The sequence below is a fragment of the Anastrepha ludens genome, chromosome 6 (assembly GCF_028408465.1).
Source record: "Anastrepha ludens isolate Willacy chromosome 6, idAnaLude1.1, whole genome shotgun sequence".
Taxonomy (NCBI): domain Eukaryota; kingdom Metazoa; phylum Arthropoda; class Insecta; order Diptera; family Tephritidae; genus Anastrepha; species Anastrepha ludens.
In genome coordinates, this window is record NC_071502.1 from 4,893,247 (window position 1) to 4,914,514 (window position 21,268).

General features: G+C 36.9%; 1 protein-coding gene across 2 annotated transcripts in view; it reads right to left on the reverse strand.

Annotated features, from left to right (window-relative positions):
- Window positions 1-726: 726 nt before the first annotated feature.
- The window catches only part of LOC128866683 (gamma-1-syntrophin), a 157,645-nt gene continuing 137,103 nt past the window's right edge, over window positions 727-21,268 (reverse strand). For both annotated transcript variants that reach the window (XM_054107588.1, XM_054107587.1), the window contains 2 exons: window positions 8,457-8,660; window positions 727-3,145 (listed from right to left, as the gene is read on the reverse strand). In XM_054107588.1, the coding sequence (XP_053963563.1) occupies window positions 3,035-3,145; window positions 8,457-8,660 (315 nt within the window). In that variant the 3' untranslated portion in view covers window positions 727-3,034. The remainder of the gene's footprint in view (window positions 3,146-8,456; window positions 8,661-21,268) is intronic.

Consider the following 21,268-nt stretch of genomic DNA (forward strand, 5'->3'; position numbering starts at 1 on the left):
GAGCCCATATTAGCTAAGGAGTCAGAGGTCTCGTTACCCACGATACCCACGTGTCCCGGGACCCATGTTAGCATCAGACTATTATGTTTACCGACATAGTTCAGTCTAGATGTACAGGACTCGGCTACCCCTAATGTGGTTGGGGGGGCTGTCTAAGCCCATAAGCGCAGATTGGCTGTCGCTGTAGACACATCTATATGTGATCCTCTCCATCGGTTTTCCACAACAAAGTTCATCGCTTCCTGAACTGAACACAGATGCATCCAAGAGCAAAGTGCAGTTTTGTCCCGCTGGATTCCACGTAGACCCCCGATCCGGAGCCGTGCTCGGTCCTGGAGCCATCCGTGAAATAGCGAAAACAGTGTTTGCCGGGTTAATTTTCTGAGTTTTGACCACAGTTGAGCCTCTGGCAGCACCACACTGTATCTCTTTTCAAGTACGACTCTGGATGCCAGAGAGTATACCTCTTGCAAGGACCGTTGGATCCAAGTCCATGCCTACTCTGTTGACCAGTGCCGCACAGTGGTCATACCAATTCCCATTGTGTTTCAGCCTGCAGATGGCCTTCAAGGCCGCACCTTCGCTGACAACATCAAGTGGGGGTAGACTAATCAGAGCATCTAATGCCGTCTACTCATCCAGACCACTGATGCATAGGTGATAATTGGTCTTATCATAGCCGTGTAGATCCATAGGACCTTGCTAGAAGAAAGACCCCACGTTTCCTCAAAGACACCTTTGCATTGCCATCTAACCTACCTACCTACCTGGGAGTTCAAGTCGTTAGCTATAATAAAAATATGTTAAATTCAATGCAGAAATATGTTAAAAATGAAAATACCAGTCTGCCCAGACCCGGGTGCCCACCGGAGGGTTAAATCTCAACCAAGTGGAATAGTGCCTATGCAATGGTTGCTCGAATTTTTGAAATAAAAGATCAATTAAAAATGCACCCAAACCTATTAGAAGTGACGAAATTTATGTTTGGAAAGAACCCAAAATTATTTTGAAGTTTTTTGTTGATATAACGCAACAATTCTCTAATTCAAAGACAGTGACTTCATCTCTTATAATTCTTGCATTTTGTAGCGTTTTTTCTTTGGGAACTCTCAAAATTGTCAATAATGCAGTGCTGTCAAATCATATGCGGGTGGTTGGCGAATCGAAAGCAGCTAATTTTTATTATAATTAAAATAACTAAAATAGTTAATAATATTATACTGAAAAGTTTAAAGCAATAGTGAAGCGACGTAGGGCTTAAAAAATGAAGAAAATAATAGAAGTGAAGTAATACATAAAGTAAGAGCCTTGCCTTTTTCCAGACGTGTGTGTTTTTTTCGTTCTCTTGATATTTATTTATGCCGATAAACAAATCTTCACGTGTTGCTTGACAATTATACACCTTGGGTGAAAGTTTATAAAATTATGGAACTTAACATATTTACTTAACGACTTAGAAGGCATTTATGCACATTTGTATGTGTGTGTTATAATATTAAAGCATGCAGAAATGTAAGAATGCTTACAGAGATGTCAAATAGTATAAATAAAGATGTATGTATGTATGAGTATTTTGCACAGATGTGCAGAGTCGATTAAAAAGTTCTTATATGTATGTGTGCATTTAAAAAAATAGTGTTAGTATTTTGAGTGCTCCTGAAGCTTTTTTTTATAATTTTTACTTGTTTTTATTTATTCGTAAGTCAATATAATATTTCTATATGTACATTTAACAGCTAAAATGTGACTAAAACCAAAGTGGAAAACCTGATAAAAACATTGCCTCTTAATTTTTTTATATTTTTTACTAAAACTTTTATCCATAAAAATGACCGAAATTAAACCTTTAGCACCGTTACACTATAATAAAACTTCATAACGTCGGAGTACATAATTTTTTGCCGTTAGGTTGATTGACTATGGCTGCTTAACTAATGGCAAATACCGTTTGAATACAGATGATTTTATACTTATATATGCAAAAAATTATCTGTTTTTTTGCCACTAATGCGCATAGAATAGGGAAATAAATAGTTTTAGTTTTTCAACACTTCATAGGTACAATACAGGGAAGTAACCGTTGCTAAGTGGAGAAGAGATCTTGTTTGTATAAAGTTATGCATCAGTGCAGTTATGGAAAGTGTTACGATATTCGTTCCTCTGTTGCATCCAGAATCAATGTTATTAAATTTAAGTAGCGCTGATAGTTGGTTAATCTATGAGGAAAGGCAAATTGTACGAATTCTGTAGTTTTTTTTTCCGTATAATTCTTTAAAACATCGGAGACTCAGCGCTTCACAAGCATTAAAATAACATTTTTACTACTTAAACTCGTATATGTAAGTGCTTCAGGGCGAAATATTTTTTCTGTGCACAAAATGTATATCCATTCAAAGGTGAAGGCATTAAATTTTGAAACAAATAATTCAGAAAATCCGTAACTATGTAATTATATTGATAATCTCATAACAACAAGCTATTTTTAATAACTATCAATACATAATAAAGGGGGCAGCTATCGCTAACCGCTTTGCAAACGCGCTGCTGCTTATGCTTCCCCTGAATACGTAACTTTGCAAACATAACTGGGTAGGTCCGTATATCTGATATACACCCGACACTAATACACTCTCAGTGCCGTGCATGAGTAGTTAGTTATACAAATATTGCACACATCTATTTACGTGGATCATGCATGCATTTCAATATATTCATACTAAGTATTTATAATAATTGGTTCAAATATCTATATGTAAGTATAAGTATATGCCAAAGTATAAGTATAAATATTAAGCTACATTTTCATATTTAAATATTAGTTATAAATACATATTTCTTCTTCTTTGTATTTCTTTGTTTGTTTGCTTTTGTTTTGTTAGTAATTTTTTAAGTACCTACTTTTTGTTAATTTGTCAATACAATATTTTTTTTTCAATTTCTTTCCGCTCTATTTAAACTGGATTCCCCGCTTTTGCATATTAATACGAATTTTATCCGCTTCACTTGCTTTGGGTTTCGTTTAGATGCGCCGATTTTAGGTTTGTTGTATAGAACTCAAAAATGCTGGATCAACTGAAGCGACTTTGGCGGTCAAAAAGGCATGCATGCAAAAGAGTAAACTTTGCAGCACTTGACATTCCAGTTCCTGTTTTATGAAATATAAGAAATAGTTAAAAATGGTAAAAAATGCTTTTTTCTTGGTTTGAAGAAAGAAATGGCGAGTAGGAAGAGAAAGTCAAATATACAATGGCTCAAGCGCTTAAGGGGGTAAGGGTAGTCAGAATTTTCAAAAAAATTGATTTTATTTTGCATTTTCAAATGGATTTCTAATTATCATGATTTTTTATTCTAGATGAACTAAGAAAACTGAGAGAAATTCCAAAATTTCAACTTTTTAGAGGTTTAAAAAAAATGGCTTTCTATAAAAAAAAAGTCACTTCAACTTAGGACTGAGGCTCTGTAACTTTGTGTGAATATTCTGAAATATATTAGGAATCGCTTAAAACGAAAAAAAAATTGATGTTTTTGGCCTTATAAACCAGGCTCCCCCCTTAATAAAACTAACTTCTCTTGTCGGATTGATTTTAGATGAATCTCCAAGGACTTGTGATGATCACCGCAAGGGACTTCTGGAGAAACAGGCTCCACACAAACAGTGATAACTTTTACAATTATATTTTTGGAAATTTTGCTAAAGTCAAGTCGAAGCATGATGTATTAATGCTATGTTTAATTTCTGTAAAATAAAGCAATTAACTAGCAAAAAAAAAAAAATTATTGAAAATCATCATTGTTTTTAGGTCTCCGACTCCCCCTAACCCCTTATATGAACAGAATTGAAAATGGAATAAAAAGAGACGAGTTGAGCGATTCTATGTATATCAAGTGATTCTATTCTGCTATAAATTGGCTTAGTTAGCGGCTTGGGTATAACAAAAACTTAACTGAGTAAAGATTAAAAAAATTAATACTTGAATATTGAAAATTATGGTATAGAGTTTTCAAAATTAAAAAAAAAAATGTCAAGAATTTTTTTTAATTGTGTAGCATAAAATAGGTATACTTTAAAAAATAATTTGAGAAACGAACTTTATATTTTTGTAAAACATTTTGGCAAACATTTTTTCATTTGGCAAAAATGACATGGAATCACTCAGTCGTTTGTTAACTAGTAATTATACAAAAAAATTATATTTAATTACAATTTATTACATTAAAAAATACTTATTTATGGGTCTCTAGTGGGTATCTGCACTTTAATTTGAGGTTAAATATTACATTGTTCAGCGAGAGAAAAGGTAGAAAGGCGAGAAGTGGCAATACTTTGCTGCAGAATACCACCCAAGTTGCAATCAAAAACTGCCAGAGGAAGAATTAAAAAAAATTGTTTATCAATAAGGCTTGGAGAATAAAAGGCGACAGCGAAGCCGCTAAGCCCAGAATAAATTGGAATGACTTTCTGGCGCCAGGGTTAGGTTAGACTTGGTTGATCCCATAATAGACAGGATCCCGCACATAGACAAGAAATTGATCCATAGCGATACCAAGTGTTAGTAGTGAGAGTTTATTTTATAATTTCCCTTTAAACACAGTTTGGATAATTGAAGTAGGCTGCTCAATTTTTGATCTGCCGCGCTTTCTAGATTGGAACCTAAGCAGTTTATTCGTGTTTTACTAAATGTACTAAGTGCAGAGCAGAGTAGCTGTTTCAGACTTTTTTTCGCGTTGTTCTCGTTACACATTGTGCATCTATCGTTCTGCACTAGCTTCAGTTTGGCCGCATAAGATGGAGTGAGGCAGTGTCCCATCAATATCCCCACAACTAGTTTAGACTCCCTCCTGGTAATTGATAAAATATAGTTTGTAGACTTGACATTGTGCCTGTGTATCATGATTTTCACGCTTCAGCATGAGTTGGTTCTTTTCTATCTTGCATTCACTTCTTGAATCATTTCTGCATCTATATTTAATCGTAAAATACTTACGGGTTATCTTAGATGCCAAACTCAGCTGGAGGTCCAACGAAGAGTACTGGGTAAAGAAAGCGAATATAGCACTCTACTAGTGTAAGAAAATGTTGGTTAAAAATTGGGGTCTACAACCAAAATTATCCAATTGGTGCTACATAGCCATTGCAAGGCGAATACAAACTCATCAATGTACTAACTCATCTATCACCATTAGACCTACATATAAAAACAATCGCTACTTGCAGCGCGGTGAGACTCAGAGACCAAGTAAGCTGGACTATAAGGTCGTACGGTCACAGCGAGATTCTCCTACTGGGACCCTCACTGCTTAAAAACAAAACAGACTACACATCCCCCGACCTTAACTTCAAGAACGACTTTACGGTACGTTTTCCACCGAGAGCCGAATGGAGGAAAGGAAAAGTGATTGGTAAATTCGGCGTTGAAATATACACTGATGGTTCTAAGATGAACTGTGGTGTTGGAGCTGGCCTCTGTTCGATGCCGCTCAACATATCCAAATCAATTCGGCTTCATGACTATGCCAGCGGTTTCCAGGCAGAACTACTAACCATCCGAGAAGCATGCAAATCACTAAAATACTACAAAGAAATTGGTGCAAGAGTAGCTGTCTTTTCAGACAGTCAAGCAACTATCAAAGGCTTAGACTCCAACTCCATTTCATCCGAACTAGCCTTACAGTGCAGAGAGGAACTAGAATTACTTAGTCATTAGCTTGTAATTACTCTGATATGGGTTCCCGGTCATACGAACATACAGGGTAATGAGATATCGGATAAGCTAGCAAGAAAAGGTTCGACACTAGACATAGCAGAGGCGGTGGCAGTCGCCACTCCACTCAACACAATACAAGCCATTGCTTCACACTATCATGCTTTAGCCGAAAGAAGGTGGAAGCAATTAACTACATGATATTAGAACAAAAAACACATGGCCGTTATACAAAATCTAAAGGACGAATCATCTGTAAGGATGTTCTCGACCAAACATTTCACGCATCACTGCAACCTTTCCAGCTCATTGGAAGGTAGGGGATCATACAGCCAGACTCAACCTCCCTTTCAATCCCATTTGCAGAAACTGTCAAGCGGAAGGGGTGAGGGAGAGTCTTTCCCACTACTTATGTGAATGTCCAGGGCTAGCTAGGGCACGACTTCGCTTTTTCGGTAAGCGTTTCTTGCAGCAAATTAATGAATCTCAGCCGGGCATACAGATACTTGGATCTCACAAAACGCATCTGACCTATCGCATCTGAAAAAATCGAAAAAACATAAGACATCATCACATAAGAACAGTGGCAGTAAAACGGTGCTGGTCACTAATTAGGATTATTCCATTAGAAGTACTTAACCACTTCAACAACAACAACATATCTAGTCGTTGCTTGCAGAGAGGTGGTTGCATGCCGCCCTTGCTAGTTGCAGGAAGATTTGCTTTGCCTAGTATATCCAGTTTTTCGTTTCCTTCCATTCCCTTATCGTACGCAGTGTGAATTTGTCATTACAGCTATTTTCTGTTGCTATTCCTTTGATGACGCCTTGGCTGTCAATGTGAAAGTTTATTTGAGATTTCGGTTAAGTCTGCTGCTTTTGTTGCTGCGTAGATCTCGGCTTAGAACACACTGCAGTGGTCCGGTAATTTGTATGACTGTTCATAGTCTAATTCGGAACAAAATACTGCTGGTCCAACACCGTCTTCCATTTTGGTACCGTCTGTGTACGAGTATATATTAAAAGTGTGGTGCGTTGAAAGCTGTTTCTTTCGCCATCCGTTCTTTTCTAATACTACCTTAGGTTCCTATTTGAAATTAGCCTCTGCATATTCGGCCGTGGCCATAAGGTGTTTCAACTAGTTGAACTGTTGTCAATAGTCCAAGTGCATACTTCTTTGCAGAAATTTTTGCTAGTAAGTCTATTGGGTGAAGGTCAAGTATATTGCCCAATGCTGCACTGCACCCGTTCTACATAGCACTGCAGCTCTTTGAACTTTCTCCAATTTGTTAACGTATGTCTTCTGATTCAAACTTGTCCACCACACTAGAATGCCATAGAGCATTATTGGGCTTACTTCCATCGTGTAAATCTAATGTGAAAGTCATGGAGGTAAGCTCCATTTTTTACCGACCATTTTTCTGCAAGGCAATGAGTGATTTCTTCATTCGTTGCTTCACCTAATCTTCAGGGGCCAAAAAAACGAATTTTCCTATAAGAATATCAACTCCTGCAACAAATAATTTTGCAAAGTTTCAGAGCTTTTGATTTTTGAGTATGATTATAGGTCATTACATGTATTACTACGTTTCGTCTCTAACAAACTGAGCTCGATGTTAATACTTTTGCCGAAAGAATCGACCAGATTCAATGAGCTAAAGAAAAGGAAAACAAAAGAAAGAAACAACTACTCCAGACTCATTTGAAAAATCCCATTTTTTCCTATGAAAACTAGAGCAAACTCAGTGGCAGCAAAATGCACAGGGGAAGCTCTCAAGACAATAGTCATCGATATATGGGTCACTAAGTTGCAATCACTAGCAATGCATTTGCATAAAATCCTTGTTCAACGAGGAGTTTTAGCAACAACAGTTCCACATCTTCGCCCTTCCCCATGCTCGCCAATGCATTGCCAACTTAATCATGAAAACTAAAACACTAGTAAGTCATCATAACCATTAAATAATAATGATCATACAAATACAATAAACCACTGCATAGTACACATTTTTCTGGCTACGAGGCACTTCTCAAGAAAGTTTGTGCAAAAGTTCACCATAAAACTACTCATAAAGCAACTCTATGAAAAATCGTATTTAAAACAAAGAGCTACATAAAGCACTGGTTGAACTGGGGAATGGAAGTTGTGAATGGAAAAAATAAGAAAAATATACAAATGAAATCATTTCTGTCTTCCCTTAGCTCCACCTCTGGACATATTGTGAAAAGCAACATGAAAAGCGCAAAAACTCATAGCGCAAGGAGTTGTTTTTTATACGAGTTTTAGAGCAAAAGAGTAGGCACTTGAGAAATAGCAAAACAAAAGCAGAAAAAAGCTGGGAAATAAACTTTCAAATAAAGTTGAAATAAAATGGAGCCGTGGGTGCAGAAATACTCGCAATGCTGCAACTACAACTTCGATGTGGTTTCTTGCTGCTTAGGCTCCGTGTATATGCATGTTTTATATGTTTTAAATTTGCAAAAAACCTACAACCAACACTCGCAAATGGCAAAATGGCATTTTGATACGGCTGTCACACGGCTTTGTCGACAGTCGCACGCAATTGCCATTCGCCACCAACATTTCTTTGCCGTCACTGGTGGTGAACTCATTACCATCCATCATATGCGACTTGGAATGGAAGGATGCCGCGGAAATGCGAAGTGGAAAAGTGGAATGCGAGTAGCGGGTGAGAGACGGTGGCCAGGGTGAGATTATTAGTTAGTTCGTGCCGGTTGTGTGTTAGATACTTACTTTTGTTTCAATCGCACGCGTTTCATGATCCTGAAAATGTAGTTTTAATTTTGATTTTCCATCATCGCTGGAACCGCGCAGTTGAGAAAATTTATACTGCCAGACGATGGCCGAGTCGGCGCCTTCCGCTAGCGAGAAACCTGACTGCCAATCCAACGTCAGGCCACCACTTTTTCCGTGATGTGAGACGGCGAAAGTTTTACGCTGGGAAATAAAGAAAAATTAAGAAAAACAAAGGTTACAAAATAGCAAAGAGCAAAGAGCAATGGGAAAATTATGAATTAATGTGCAAGTAAGCGCAACTACCAAATCAATATATTGGGAAATATTCGTGCTTTAAGTGCAATCGTGGAAGTTAAATATTTCTACATACATACACATGCATATACATACACACATACATACACATACTCTATAATTCATTTAAATCATTATTTCGCTGTCCATTGTTGTAGATCAAAAATCGTACTTGGAGGATACCAGCCACACCAGTTACTACAAAATTCCTTAAACACCATAAAATACTATAGTACATACAGTTGCGTTCACCAAAATAGCATTAACAAAAAAATATTAGATTTGTTCAACAAAATTTTCATCTATCGTTAGAAAGTTTTTATTCTTATTTTGAAATATTTTTCTATTTCTTAACTGAATCAATTCTATAAAGAAAAACAAATCCTTTTATAACAAAAGATAGTTAACATTGCAATAGTTATATAAAGGGTTGTCCAATAACTGGTGTTAGGTGTTAAACAGGAGAGATGATTAACGATTTTTTATGGCCGGAATTGGATGGTATTGATCTGGACAACGTTTATTTTCAACAAGACGGCGCTACATGCCCCACAAGCAACGAAATCATTGATCTTTTACGGGAAAAGTTTCCGGACCGTGTTATCTCTCGAAGAGGTGATCACAATTGGCCACCGAGATCTTGTGATTTAACACCATGTGACTATTTTCTTTGGGGCCATGTGAAAGAGAAGGTCTACGCCAACAGCCCAGGGTCGATTCAAGACCTGAAAGATGGAATTCGTGAGGCTATCGAGAACAATGGGGCAGCCACTTTGCAATTCGGTTATGGAAAGTTTCATGAAAACGATATTGTCCTGTAAGCGTGGTCGTGGTGATCATTTGCCTGATGACATTTTCCACTATTAACGGCATTCCTTCCTCTTTACAATGAAATAAACATCCGATGATTTATATTAAAAAATAGCCTTTTTCATTGAATATCAAAATAACACCTCTTATTGGAAAACTCTTTACTAGGTTGTTCAATAAGTCTAGCGATTCGATAAGAAAATAACAATTTTATGGTTTGCAATACACTTTATTATTCAGTATAGTCTCCATGAAGACCCAACGAGACTGCCATTCATGAATTCCATCCCTGAAGTGAGAATCTGAAAGGGCTGCAAAATAAGCTTCCACAGCTGTTATGTCATCATCATTTGATAAAAAACGGTTTCCACGCATGCACTTTTTTTAGGTCTGGAAATAAATAGAAGTCGCTAGGGGCCAAATCCCGTGAGTACAGTGGATACTTCAACAATTGAACTTTAATTCATGGTTGTAAGCCATTGCCAAAATGCTCTTGTAACACGGTGCATTGTCCGGGTATTTTGTCATGAATTTTTTAGTTCAGCTGATCTAAAAGGTCACAATAATTTTCAGAAATTATTGTTTTACAAGTTTGCAGTAATCCACAAAAAAAATTTCTTTCGCATCCAAAAATACTGATGCCAATGCCTTCTTGGCCGATTTCTGAACACGAACTCGTTTCAGAACCGAAGCACCAGGTTCACACCACTGTTTAGCCTCTTGTTTAGAGCCAGGTTTAAGGTGATAGACCCAAGTCTCATCCATAGTGATGAATCGACGTATAATACCCGTTTTATCTTTTCCAAAACGCTCTAATTGTTGCTGAGAAAGTCGCATTCGAATGTGTTTTTCTTCCATTATTGACACACAACTTTCTGAAACCCAATACTTCAGTCAAAATATTGCTTTCACTGCCCAATACTGCCCAATAAGATGACGATTCTCTAATATGTTATTCTGTACTTTTTCTACGGGTCCTGCGGTTGTTGCAGATTTTGCATGCCCGTGATGTTGATCGTCTTCAAGGCTTGTACGACTACGTTTAAATTCAGCAACTCCTCTTTCTATTGTACTGATTGATGGCGAAAAGTCTTTATAAACATTTGTTCAAAAAAGTTTTTGCTTTTAAACCTTCCAAAAATAAATTTCAATAACTGCACGATGCTTGATTTTTTCCATTCTAGAAAATACTTCAAGTCAAATAATGAATTGACAGATTGGAATGAAACTTCACCTTCGTTCATTTGAAGAGTGTACCCAATATAGTAAAAAATATTTTGGACAGTAGCAACACCTTCTCATATCGAACCGCAAAACTTATTGAACAACCTAGTAAGTACCGCATTCTGACCAAATTTATAAAAATTAAAAAAAAAAAAACTCCATTGACAAAGTGTGCCGTTACATAGTTGTAACTAATGTTTAGTTGAATTTCCAAAACGTTTAATTACAGCAGCACAACGGCGGGGCACTGAGTCCACCAATTGCTCACGCCGCTGCTTTGGAAGTTGTTGTTTGTTACTCTGTTTGGCATTGTGTACAGCTTTTTTAAGTCCTCCACAGATTTTATATAGGGGACTGAACTGGCGATTCCATATCCTCAATTTTATTTGCTCGAAGCCAATCTTTGGTCTTCCTACTCGTGCGTTTAAAACTAATATCCTGCTTTTAGACCCATTTTATTAGCACTTCCTCTATGAAATATGACAAAAAACCATTCCATATTATTTCCACTAAATATTAGGGCTCGTATTGTGGCTGATTTTCTGTGCCAGGTGAACATTTAATAAGCTGACATGAACCCGTGCCGCCATACAAAACTATTTGAGACTCGCCAGCTCTTAAAATATTACGCCACATGTCAGCTGTCCACTTGGCATGTTTTCTTGCAAGCTCATGCAAACGTTTTGCTTTTTTTTTGTGTCAAGAGGAGATTTTTTCGTGAGTTGCGAGGTGCTACTCGAGCTTCTCGTGGCCCTCTACGTACAGTTTGGTTTTGTTTCGCTCGACCCACCACAGTCAAACCATAAGAAATATATGCTTAACACTCACCAAAATTAAAAAAGAATAATATATTAATAAAATTAAAATTTTCAAAAATGACAAAATAAAAAATTTTTAACAAAAAAAGTCTATAAAAAAAAACTTTTTTTAAGTACTTTTTATAAAAAAAAAAATATATAAAAAGGTTAAAAGTCAAGAGTTTTTTTTAACCTTAAGTTTTTATATCAAAGTTTCGAACATTAAGGTAGGTAGGTTAGATGGCAAGAGCCCCCAGGTACACTACAAGTAGCGCTTACGTGCCGTTTTGCTACCATAATGAGGACGACTACCTGTGAAAAGATTTAGGGTAGAGAAAACCGCCTAGAGCCATCCAGTGCTGTTGATGTAGTGGAGGAGAGAAAAGGGATCGAGGCTGGAAAATTTCTTCAAGCCATCCCCAAAGGGCACGCTAAGGAATCCCAAGCGGCTAGTCACCAGAGCCGGACATTTGCAGAGAAAAAGTGCTCAAGAGTCTCTTTCTCTGCAGGATCCCCACAGCTTCGGTAGTAGGGGTTGTATGGAATTCCAAGCTTCTCCGTTTCGAACATTAAATAATGAACTCTTTTTATTGAAAACACAAAACTATAAAAATACCAGCAAACCCGACATAATATGTTCTGTGAAATAGATTTTGAATGTGGCAGTTTATATTTCGACCTTAAGACGTTTTTACTCTGCTGACCCTCACACACCGCCCTATCATAATGGTGACGGTTCCGTTCAGGAGAATTAAATAAAAGGGTCAGCTCGGGTGACCTAAGTATCTTCGCTTCCACGAACTTTGGCCATCCTTTTCAGACCCACTAAAAACCTTGACTGGGATGTTTGCCAGAGGGCTTCAAACTAAGAGGGGAACTTAAGGTTCAAATCTGATTGAAAAATAATCTAAAGGGAGAGTGGGAACCTAAAGGTGACAAATATTTATAAAGTGGGTGCTTCAATGACAAAACATAGAGATAATTAATTATTTATTATTATTATTAACATAGGGTTAATAACCGATATAATAAAAAATAATGAACTAAAACGTATATAAGTATTTTCAAAATCAGTTTTATTTTTATTGTAGTGCTTTATGACATACAATGTTTTTTGTTTGATTACCTGGTGAATATAAACAAATCTGATGGTTTTCCAACACTGGAACATACAATTGGCCATGTGAGAAACATGGGTTTTCTGTTTGTCTTTTGTTCTTGTCCTATGTTTGGATTTGTTCAGCTCTGCATGATTATTCTTAGAATTTACTTACCTATTTTTAATTATTATTTGTGAATGAAATCATTCCTTAACTCGTTCTGAAACTAAAAAAAAGAAAGAATACTGGGAGGCCAAACAAATCTATAGCACTTAAATTTTGACTTTTCAATTTGGTCGGGTTCACGATATTATCACTTTTGTGTGAACACATTAGATCCTCCAACGTGAACACGCACACACACACGAACGCGCAATATTTGTATGGGAACAAGAAAAGCGCTGTTTTAGGGGTTTCCCGGAAATTATTCAAGTTTTTCTCGCCGTACAAGCCATCCTTGAACTTCAAGGAACATTTAAAAAAAATAATTGTTAAGATTGGTCCATGCGTTGTTGAGTTATGCGCTTACCAACACATTTTCCGGCTCATTTTTACATCATAGATTAAAAAATCGAAGAGTATTTATTTTAAATCTTGAGTTTTGATAATAAAATTTTGAATTTTTTGAATTATGTAATTTTTTAGACATTTTTTCAGTTCAGTTTTTATTATTCTCAAGCCTACAAAGAAGCCAATTTTTAGAAGAATTGCTGGCGATGCCCAAAATACTTGCATCACTTGACATGGATTCGCTCCTATGAAAATGCTTCTTGGAAAAACTAACTGTACTTAGAGTGTTATAAACGGTTAAATTTCAAGGGCCGATGTTGAATGTGAACCACACCAAAACGTCAAGCTTCTTTTGCATTTCATTTGAAATTTTTTAATTTCAGACTAACTCAATTTGAACCATGGAAAGATACACAATAGAGCAACGCGTTAAAGTTATTCAGGCTTATTATGAAAACGAGCGTTCAAATCAAAATGCCTATCGCACACTTCGTGAAGAAAATCATCTTCAGTGATGAGGTACATTTTCGACTCAGTGGATTTTTAAATAAGCAGAATTGCCGCATTAGGGCGAATGATAATCCAAGAGTGATTGCCGAAAAACCAATGCACCCACAAAGAGTGACTGTTTGGTGCGGTTTATGGGCCGGCGACATCATTGGGCCGTATTTTTTCCAAAATGAGACCGGCCATGCAGTTACTGTGAATAGTGTTCGCTATCGTGAGATGATAACGAACTTTTAATGGCCCAAATTGGATGTGGACGATATGTGGTTTCAACAGGACGGTGCCACTTGTCACACTGCTAATGAAACAATGGCACTTTTGGGCGAAAAATTTGATGGCCGAATAATCTCACGATGTCAATTGGCCGCCAAGATCATGTGATTTGACACCGTTGGACTTCTTTCATTAGGGTTATTTGAAAGAAAAGGTGTACGTCGATAGGTAAGCAACAATTCAAGAGCTGAAGGATGAGATAATTCGGCACATTAACGGCATAGAACCTCAATATGCCTCAGCGTCATCGAAAATTTGGACCATCGGATGGAGGTATGCCGCCGAGGCCGCGGCAGCTATTTGGCCAATATTTTGTTCCATACGTAATTGAGCCATACCAATATTATCATAATGAAGAGAAATGACAATAATTTCCCAAAAAAAATGGATTTTATTCAAAATCAACGCCGGCCCTTGAAACTTAACCACCCTTTACAACTGGTGGGCTTTTCGTTTGCAGAACTTCAATAAGAAGCAGCGACTCGGCCAATCACCAAACGAAGGACATACATATGCGCGCTAGTAAATACATAAATATGAGGCCTGCATTGCATATTTGTAATAGAGGTTTTAATGCCCACCGACCACATTACTACATATATTTAGCTGTAAGCATTCTGAGCGCCACGCAACAAGAGTGGTAGGTCTTCATTTACAAACTGCGTACCTGCAAGTATACTTTATAACTAATTCTCCTTAATCTAGGTTTACGCTTTCTTAGATTAAATTTCAATTCACTATTGGGAATTCAAACCTATGGTGCTTGATTGCGTAAAAATAGTAATGCAAATTCATTTTATAGAAATAATAGCAAATGGAGAGAAAGCTGCGAGACACGAAGTTAATAAAGAAATGATAAGAAATAATAAAAGGCGAAAGATTTATTCGATAACTGAAGAGAAACCAGAGTGCAGACATAACAAAGCAGTGATAACTAGAGGCAAACCATAAATAGCAAATAGAAAATCATTTTTATTGTTCACTAAAGTCAAGAAACGTACATATTCGTTGCCCACCCAGTTATCCATCTAAGCTACCAATCATCCAACTGAACTCAGCCGCGATTTGCGAATGGCTATGAGCTGTTGGTGGCGTACGTAATTTGTAAATAATGTGACAGCGTCGTGGAAATAAGCGAATTAAAAAGTTTGCCCACTTTAAACTTGGCTCAGTGGTTGGTATGTATGAATGAGGAGTGCAGTTGTGGACGCACAAAGTGGACGCACGAAATAAAATATACTTGCCGGATTACCAGCTTTGCTTAAATGTACTAGTATAGGTGTTAGTTGGCGTGGCTGGTCCACTTTACAAAAAAAAAAAGAAGCATATTTACGCATAGCTCTATTTTCTATTAATCAAAACTTTGTTACTGTGCGCTTTGTGAAGCGTCTAGACCTGCGACTTGGCCAATGCGATAAAATTCAATTATTTCAACAGCTGAAATTAATAGCTTTCTCGAGAATTCATAACGGTAACGTGCACATCCATCTGTGAAAAGGAAAATGCTTTTCGTGTATGCTGAAATAACAGTTGTTCCGTTTATTATTGTATATTCGTTTTGTGCTTACACTGGTGCCTTCAAAAATCAATATCAATTATTGCTTTACTTTGGTATTTCCGTTATATAATATTTGAGTTTAAAATATTTACATTTATTTATATTGAATATTATTATCCCATACTTTTTTTGATAAATTTGCAATTTTACACTTGACCCTGCAGTACGGGAGGTAGCGATCGCTGGTTTCTCCTGACAGAAATTAGATGTGATTTACCAGATGATGAATCTAAATATGATTGAATTGGTAAACGGACACAGAATGGGTTAGTGAATAGGGGATAGTAAAATAGAAGAGGATGAGAGCAGATCGCTCTTTATTTATCGCATCTCGTAAATACAACCTAAAAGTGCCTCCAGCCAAAGCCAAATCCATATACAAAGTAATACATTTCAACAACAGTTAGATCATGTACAACCCGAAGTCAAAAGAATATTGCGGCTTTCAATGAGAGTTTTGCGAAATACCCAGAAAAATCGATTCGGCGCCGATCTCAACAACTTGGCCTATCTTATGGCACTACTTGGGCGACTTTACGGAAAGTTCTTGGTTTAAAAGTGTATAAAGTACAGATGGTCCAAGAGTTGAAGCCGGTCGATCTTCCAAAAAGTTCCAATTTCAATCATTGGGCTCTTGAAAAACTCACTGAAGATCCGCCTTTTGGGACACGAATTTCGTTCAGCTACGAGGCCCATTTACGCGCAATAAGCAAAATTGCGATATTTGGGCTGAAGTACAACTCGAATCCATTCAAGAACAGCCATTACATCTATTGAAACCAACCGTTTGGTGTGACCTATGGGCTGAAGGAATCATCGGCTCATATTTCTTCAAAGGCGAGGCTGACACCAATGTAACAGTGTATGGCGAACGCTATTGCGCCATAATAAACGACTTTTTGATGCCGGAAATGGAAGCCTGTGATCTCCACAACTCGCTCGGTTCCAACAAGATACTTGACATTCAGCCCATGAAACAATGGAGTTACTGCGTCGTCGTTTCAGTGAACGACTTGTCTCCCGTTTCGGGCCAGTGGATTGACCACCAAGAACGTGTTATATCACACCTCTGGACTTTTATTTGTGAGGGGTATGTAAAGTCTTAACTATTTGTCGATAAACCACATTCGATTGAGACATTGGAAACCAGTATTACTAAAGTTATTCACGCGTTATCGACCGAAGTCCTCCAGCGAGTCAGTCAAAATTGGTGTTTACGGATGGCTGTATTACGGCGCAGTTGCTGTCAAAATTTCAAAGCAATTCTCTTTAGAGAATTAATATCATAAATGGTTCTACACAAAAATAATCAATCTTATAAATATAAATAAATCAATTTGAATTTCCGTTGTTTGAATTAAATTTATTGATCACCCTTTACAAGTGAAAACACTCTTCTTCTTCCTATTTTTTTGACAGACGCTTAAGTGTGTGATCGCTCTACGGATGCAAAACGTTTTCCTTTCATGGCGTTGACGGTTTGACGATTGGCATGAACTGCTTGTGGACAATTCCCTTATAATCGTAAAAACAAATGAGTATCGACTTAATTTTTGACTTCTCTAAATGCGGGGCCTTGCATTTGGCACTTTTACGCTTAGTTTCAGGTTCATGTTGGGATCACCACGTTTCATCACCAGTTACAATGTTGTAAAGGAAGTTCTCGTCTCTTCTCGCCTCTTTAATGAGGTCTTTCGAATGTTGAGTTCTGAGCAATTTTTGGTCCTCAGTTAACTTGTGCGGAATGAAACGTGCACAGACCTTTCATAAGGCCAAATGAACAGTTAAAATGCGAGAAGTCGATGTTCAGGAGATATTCAACTCCGATTCCATGAATTTCAACGATGATTTCGGTTCATTTTTGATAAATTTACGAACAATTTCGATGGAGTTTTCGGTGGTTACTTATTTTGGGCGGCCTGTATGTTCATTGTCATTTATGTCCTCACAACCATCTCTGAAACGTGTAAGCCGCCCATGAACTCTGGCACGATATAGACAATCATCGCCATAAACTTTTTCATCAATTCAAATGTTTCGGTAAACGTTTTACCGATTTTAAAACTAAATTTGATAACAGCTCTTTGTTCGAAACTCATTTTTGAACTGATGACACAAACATACCTAGACTTTAGATTCAATAACTTCGCTTCCACTGAACCGAATATCACCAAGCTTTCACTGGAAGTCAGTTAGGGATGTAACCTCCAACGCACCAAAAAAGATGGCGCCATCAAAAGCATTTTTATGACGTCAGTCTTGTTTATTTTGGACTTCACCTTGTATAACAATGCTTTTTATTGAGAATTATCTAAATTTGTCCTACACGTTTTAGACTTTTTGATACGAATTTCTATGAAATTCAATAGTTTTTTATACAACCGGGTTACATAAAAGAGCGTTTTGGAATCATGTGAACGCACCTGTGGGCATTTCTTGACGACCCGCTGAGAGTGTTTTTACTTATGGACCTGCATAATGGTTCTGGGTGAGCTCATTTCCGGGTTTATAGTTCATACGGTTTGTTAGCATACATCAGTATGGTACGGTTAAGCACCTTTGAATGAAATTATTGAGCCTTGTGACTCGGGGAAATGCCAAAGAAATACGCAATTTGCTGCATGCTTGCCGGGGGAATTGAATGTAAGCGGAAGCTGTATGAAATTTTTCCTCCAAAAAGTATAAAACTTAAATTTTCTGTTGCCCTAAATTCTTAGATTTAGATAATTTTCAGCTTTTTTTCGTGCAACACCAGATTTCTAAAAAGAACATTCATTAAAATATCTTCATTTGCATCGGAAGAAACTAAAATGTTAGTTCCTTAAAACGGTTAACTTATTCACTGTACAAGTAAAATACGTCAGAACATCTATTCAAGCACTGAATGCTATAGGAGACCCGGTGGTCCAGAAATTTCAAGAAATCGATTTTTTCTTTTTTCGATATTTCGAAAATATAGTATCTTAAAAATATACTGTGAAATTTTCATGCGGAAATTCCCAATATTATAGCTTCTACAGCCCATTAACTAGGTAGAGAGCGGTCTGCGCGCTCCTGTACCTCAAACTTTAAACTCATTCATCTCGAAACGACTTTTTTCGGTCTGGTGTTGTCAAAAAAAAAAACTATGGTTATCGCCCGCACTAAAATCATGTTATTATTTCAATTATTTCGTATCTTTTAGATTAAAAAACAGGAAAATACCTGATTTTTAGAGCGTCAATTTTAAAACTACGGAATTTTATTAAATTTTATTTTTTTCATACTAGTAGCTATGTCCCGCTACAGTCATACTGATTAATAATTTTTTTGGTTTTTGTGTTGCAGATAAATAGAAGAGCCAAAATGGACAACACCGCACAAGTCCAATTTTTGGGGAGGGTCAACTTCAGCGCCATTTTTCAAGTTATTAACATTAAACATTTTTTTTTTGTATTTAAAAAAAGTTAAATAAAAAAGCCTAAAAATTTTAAATATCATTTTTCATTTTTTTTTATGGTGAAAAAAAATTCCTGAAAATACCCTACATTTTCGAGCTCTACACCACCGCGACCCCTTAAGTATATTTTTTCTGACTACGCTTTTCAGAAAATGAATACATTTAAATTGGCATTTTGTATACTTCTTAGTAGAAACTTTAGTTCAATGACTTAAGAGTGAATCTGTTCGCATTTTTCTCTATAATAAAACACAGTAGCTCCTCACACCTCATTCTTAAAAAAATATAATATTAGTGAAATAATTGGCTTGCGTGTGAAGTCACATTAAAAAGTTTACTTGTTAAGAAAATTGCCGCCCTGCTATTAAAACTAAAGGATAAATGTGACTTTCCTGTCATTTGTATAAATACATACATAAATGAAGTATTACAAATGGGCGCTTTAGTGTTACATGCACTTGCGAACTTACACATACTTAAGTACTTAGAGACTTTTGCAGCAGTCGAATTTACCGCAGCCACTGAAAAAACTATCTTTGTTTGTTTTTGCGTAGCTTGGCTGAAGTGGAGTTCGAATTCATGGTTTTTGTTACTGAGTTCAATGCAAACCAGAAAGTCATCTGACTGCTATAGAAACATGAAAAAGACGAATGCACTTTTAAGAGAGAATAAGGCAGCAGAGCGTTTCCATGCTTCACTTGGCTTCAAGTATTTTGGACATTGGCGTCAATTCATCGAAAAATTGATGCTTTTGTAGGCTAAGAAGTAAACTAAATAATTTTGTAAAATATTTGAAAGTTTTGAGATTTATGTAATGGCGAAATTTTTGGTATAGAGTTTTTAAAGAGAAATATCTTTTGGTTCCTGTTAAAATTTTGATATACATATATAGTTTTTTTAATTTTCTAGGAAAACATTATTTTCAAAAATAATTGTTTAGAAAATAATAATATTTTTTTATTGGACATTTTTGGAAAACACTTTTCCGTTGTGAGTTGTGATTTGAGAAAAACACCACCGCAAATTTTTTTCTTATTTTTTTTGTTAATACCTGAGACTATCCTCAGTAATTCCAAACTTTCATAATGAAATTACCACAAGTTTTCGAGTTATATTCAAAAACATTTTGTCAAATGGAAGCGTAACCGGCAAAGTTCATGCTTAAAGTTTCATTATAAAACAAAATTACTTAGTTTTGAGAAAAATTTAGACATCGTGCGTTGTTCTTACCAAATGAGCTCCACGCATAAAAAACGTTTTGAAGCAATGCTCCTAAGTACGCATCCTATAGGTCCAAAAATGCCACGTGTATCTGCAGCAAAATATTTAAAGAAGTCGAAGGCGTTCATAAAATAATACGTGCAACCGTATACGGCAAGTTATATCGACTTCCTCGAATGTGGCCTAAAAAAGTACCTCTCCAAAGTAAGTTCAGAAGATCATTGATTTGCTTAGGACAGAGCCGAACTAATAATTGCGTGAAGCTGAAGCATTTTAAGGAAAAGTGGTGTTAATGTAACCTAACGGAACTGGGCAAACGTAATATTCACGGGTGAATCTTTCTTTTGAGCGAATAGTTGCATACGTCCGTCCTGGTGTTCTGTGATAATCGAAAACTTCAACGAATTAATAAGCATCTGGTTAAGGGTAATGGAGGCTAAACAAAGCAAGGGCGGCGTTCGAATGTATGTAGTATGGGCGAGTTCTCAAATTGCCAGGCGCACTAAACTGTGAATATTCAGCTCATGTGTGAAGTCAGTATTGCTGTACGGAAGTGAAACATGGCTGGTCTCCAACGCCATCACACAGAGGCTACAATCTTTCGTCAACAAATGCCTCCGCATTATCTGCAGAATATTCTGGCCGAACACCTTCAGCAACGACGCGCCGTGGAGCCCGAATTAGGAGCCCATCCTATGGCAAATTAAACGCAGAAAGTGGCAATGGATAGGTCACTCGCTTAGATCACGGCCAAAGATTATTTGGAGAAGGTCGGTGTTGCGAGAGCTACCAGATGCCGATATCACATGGGACGCCGCAAAAATAACTGCCCAGAGGCGTGCATGATGGAAGAGTCTTCTCGAGGCTTTATGCTCCCAAGCGGAGTGAATACGGATAAGAAGAAGGCGCATGTTTCGAGCTGCTTCTCCGAAACAGAATTTTGCCGTTTATTTGTGCTAACCGTCAATTTGAATCCAGTTTGATGCATACAATTTAACAAAAAATATTGTTACTGTGAGCTGCGAAGCTGTTTTGACGAATTAGCTAACTTTGGATTTTACAAGAAGACTGCTATC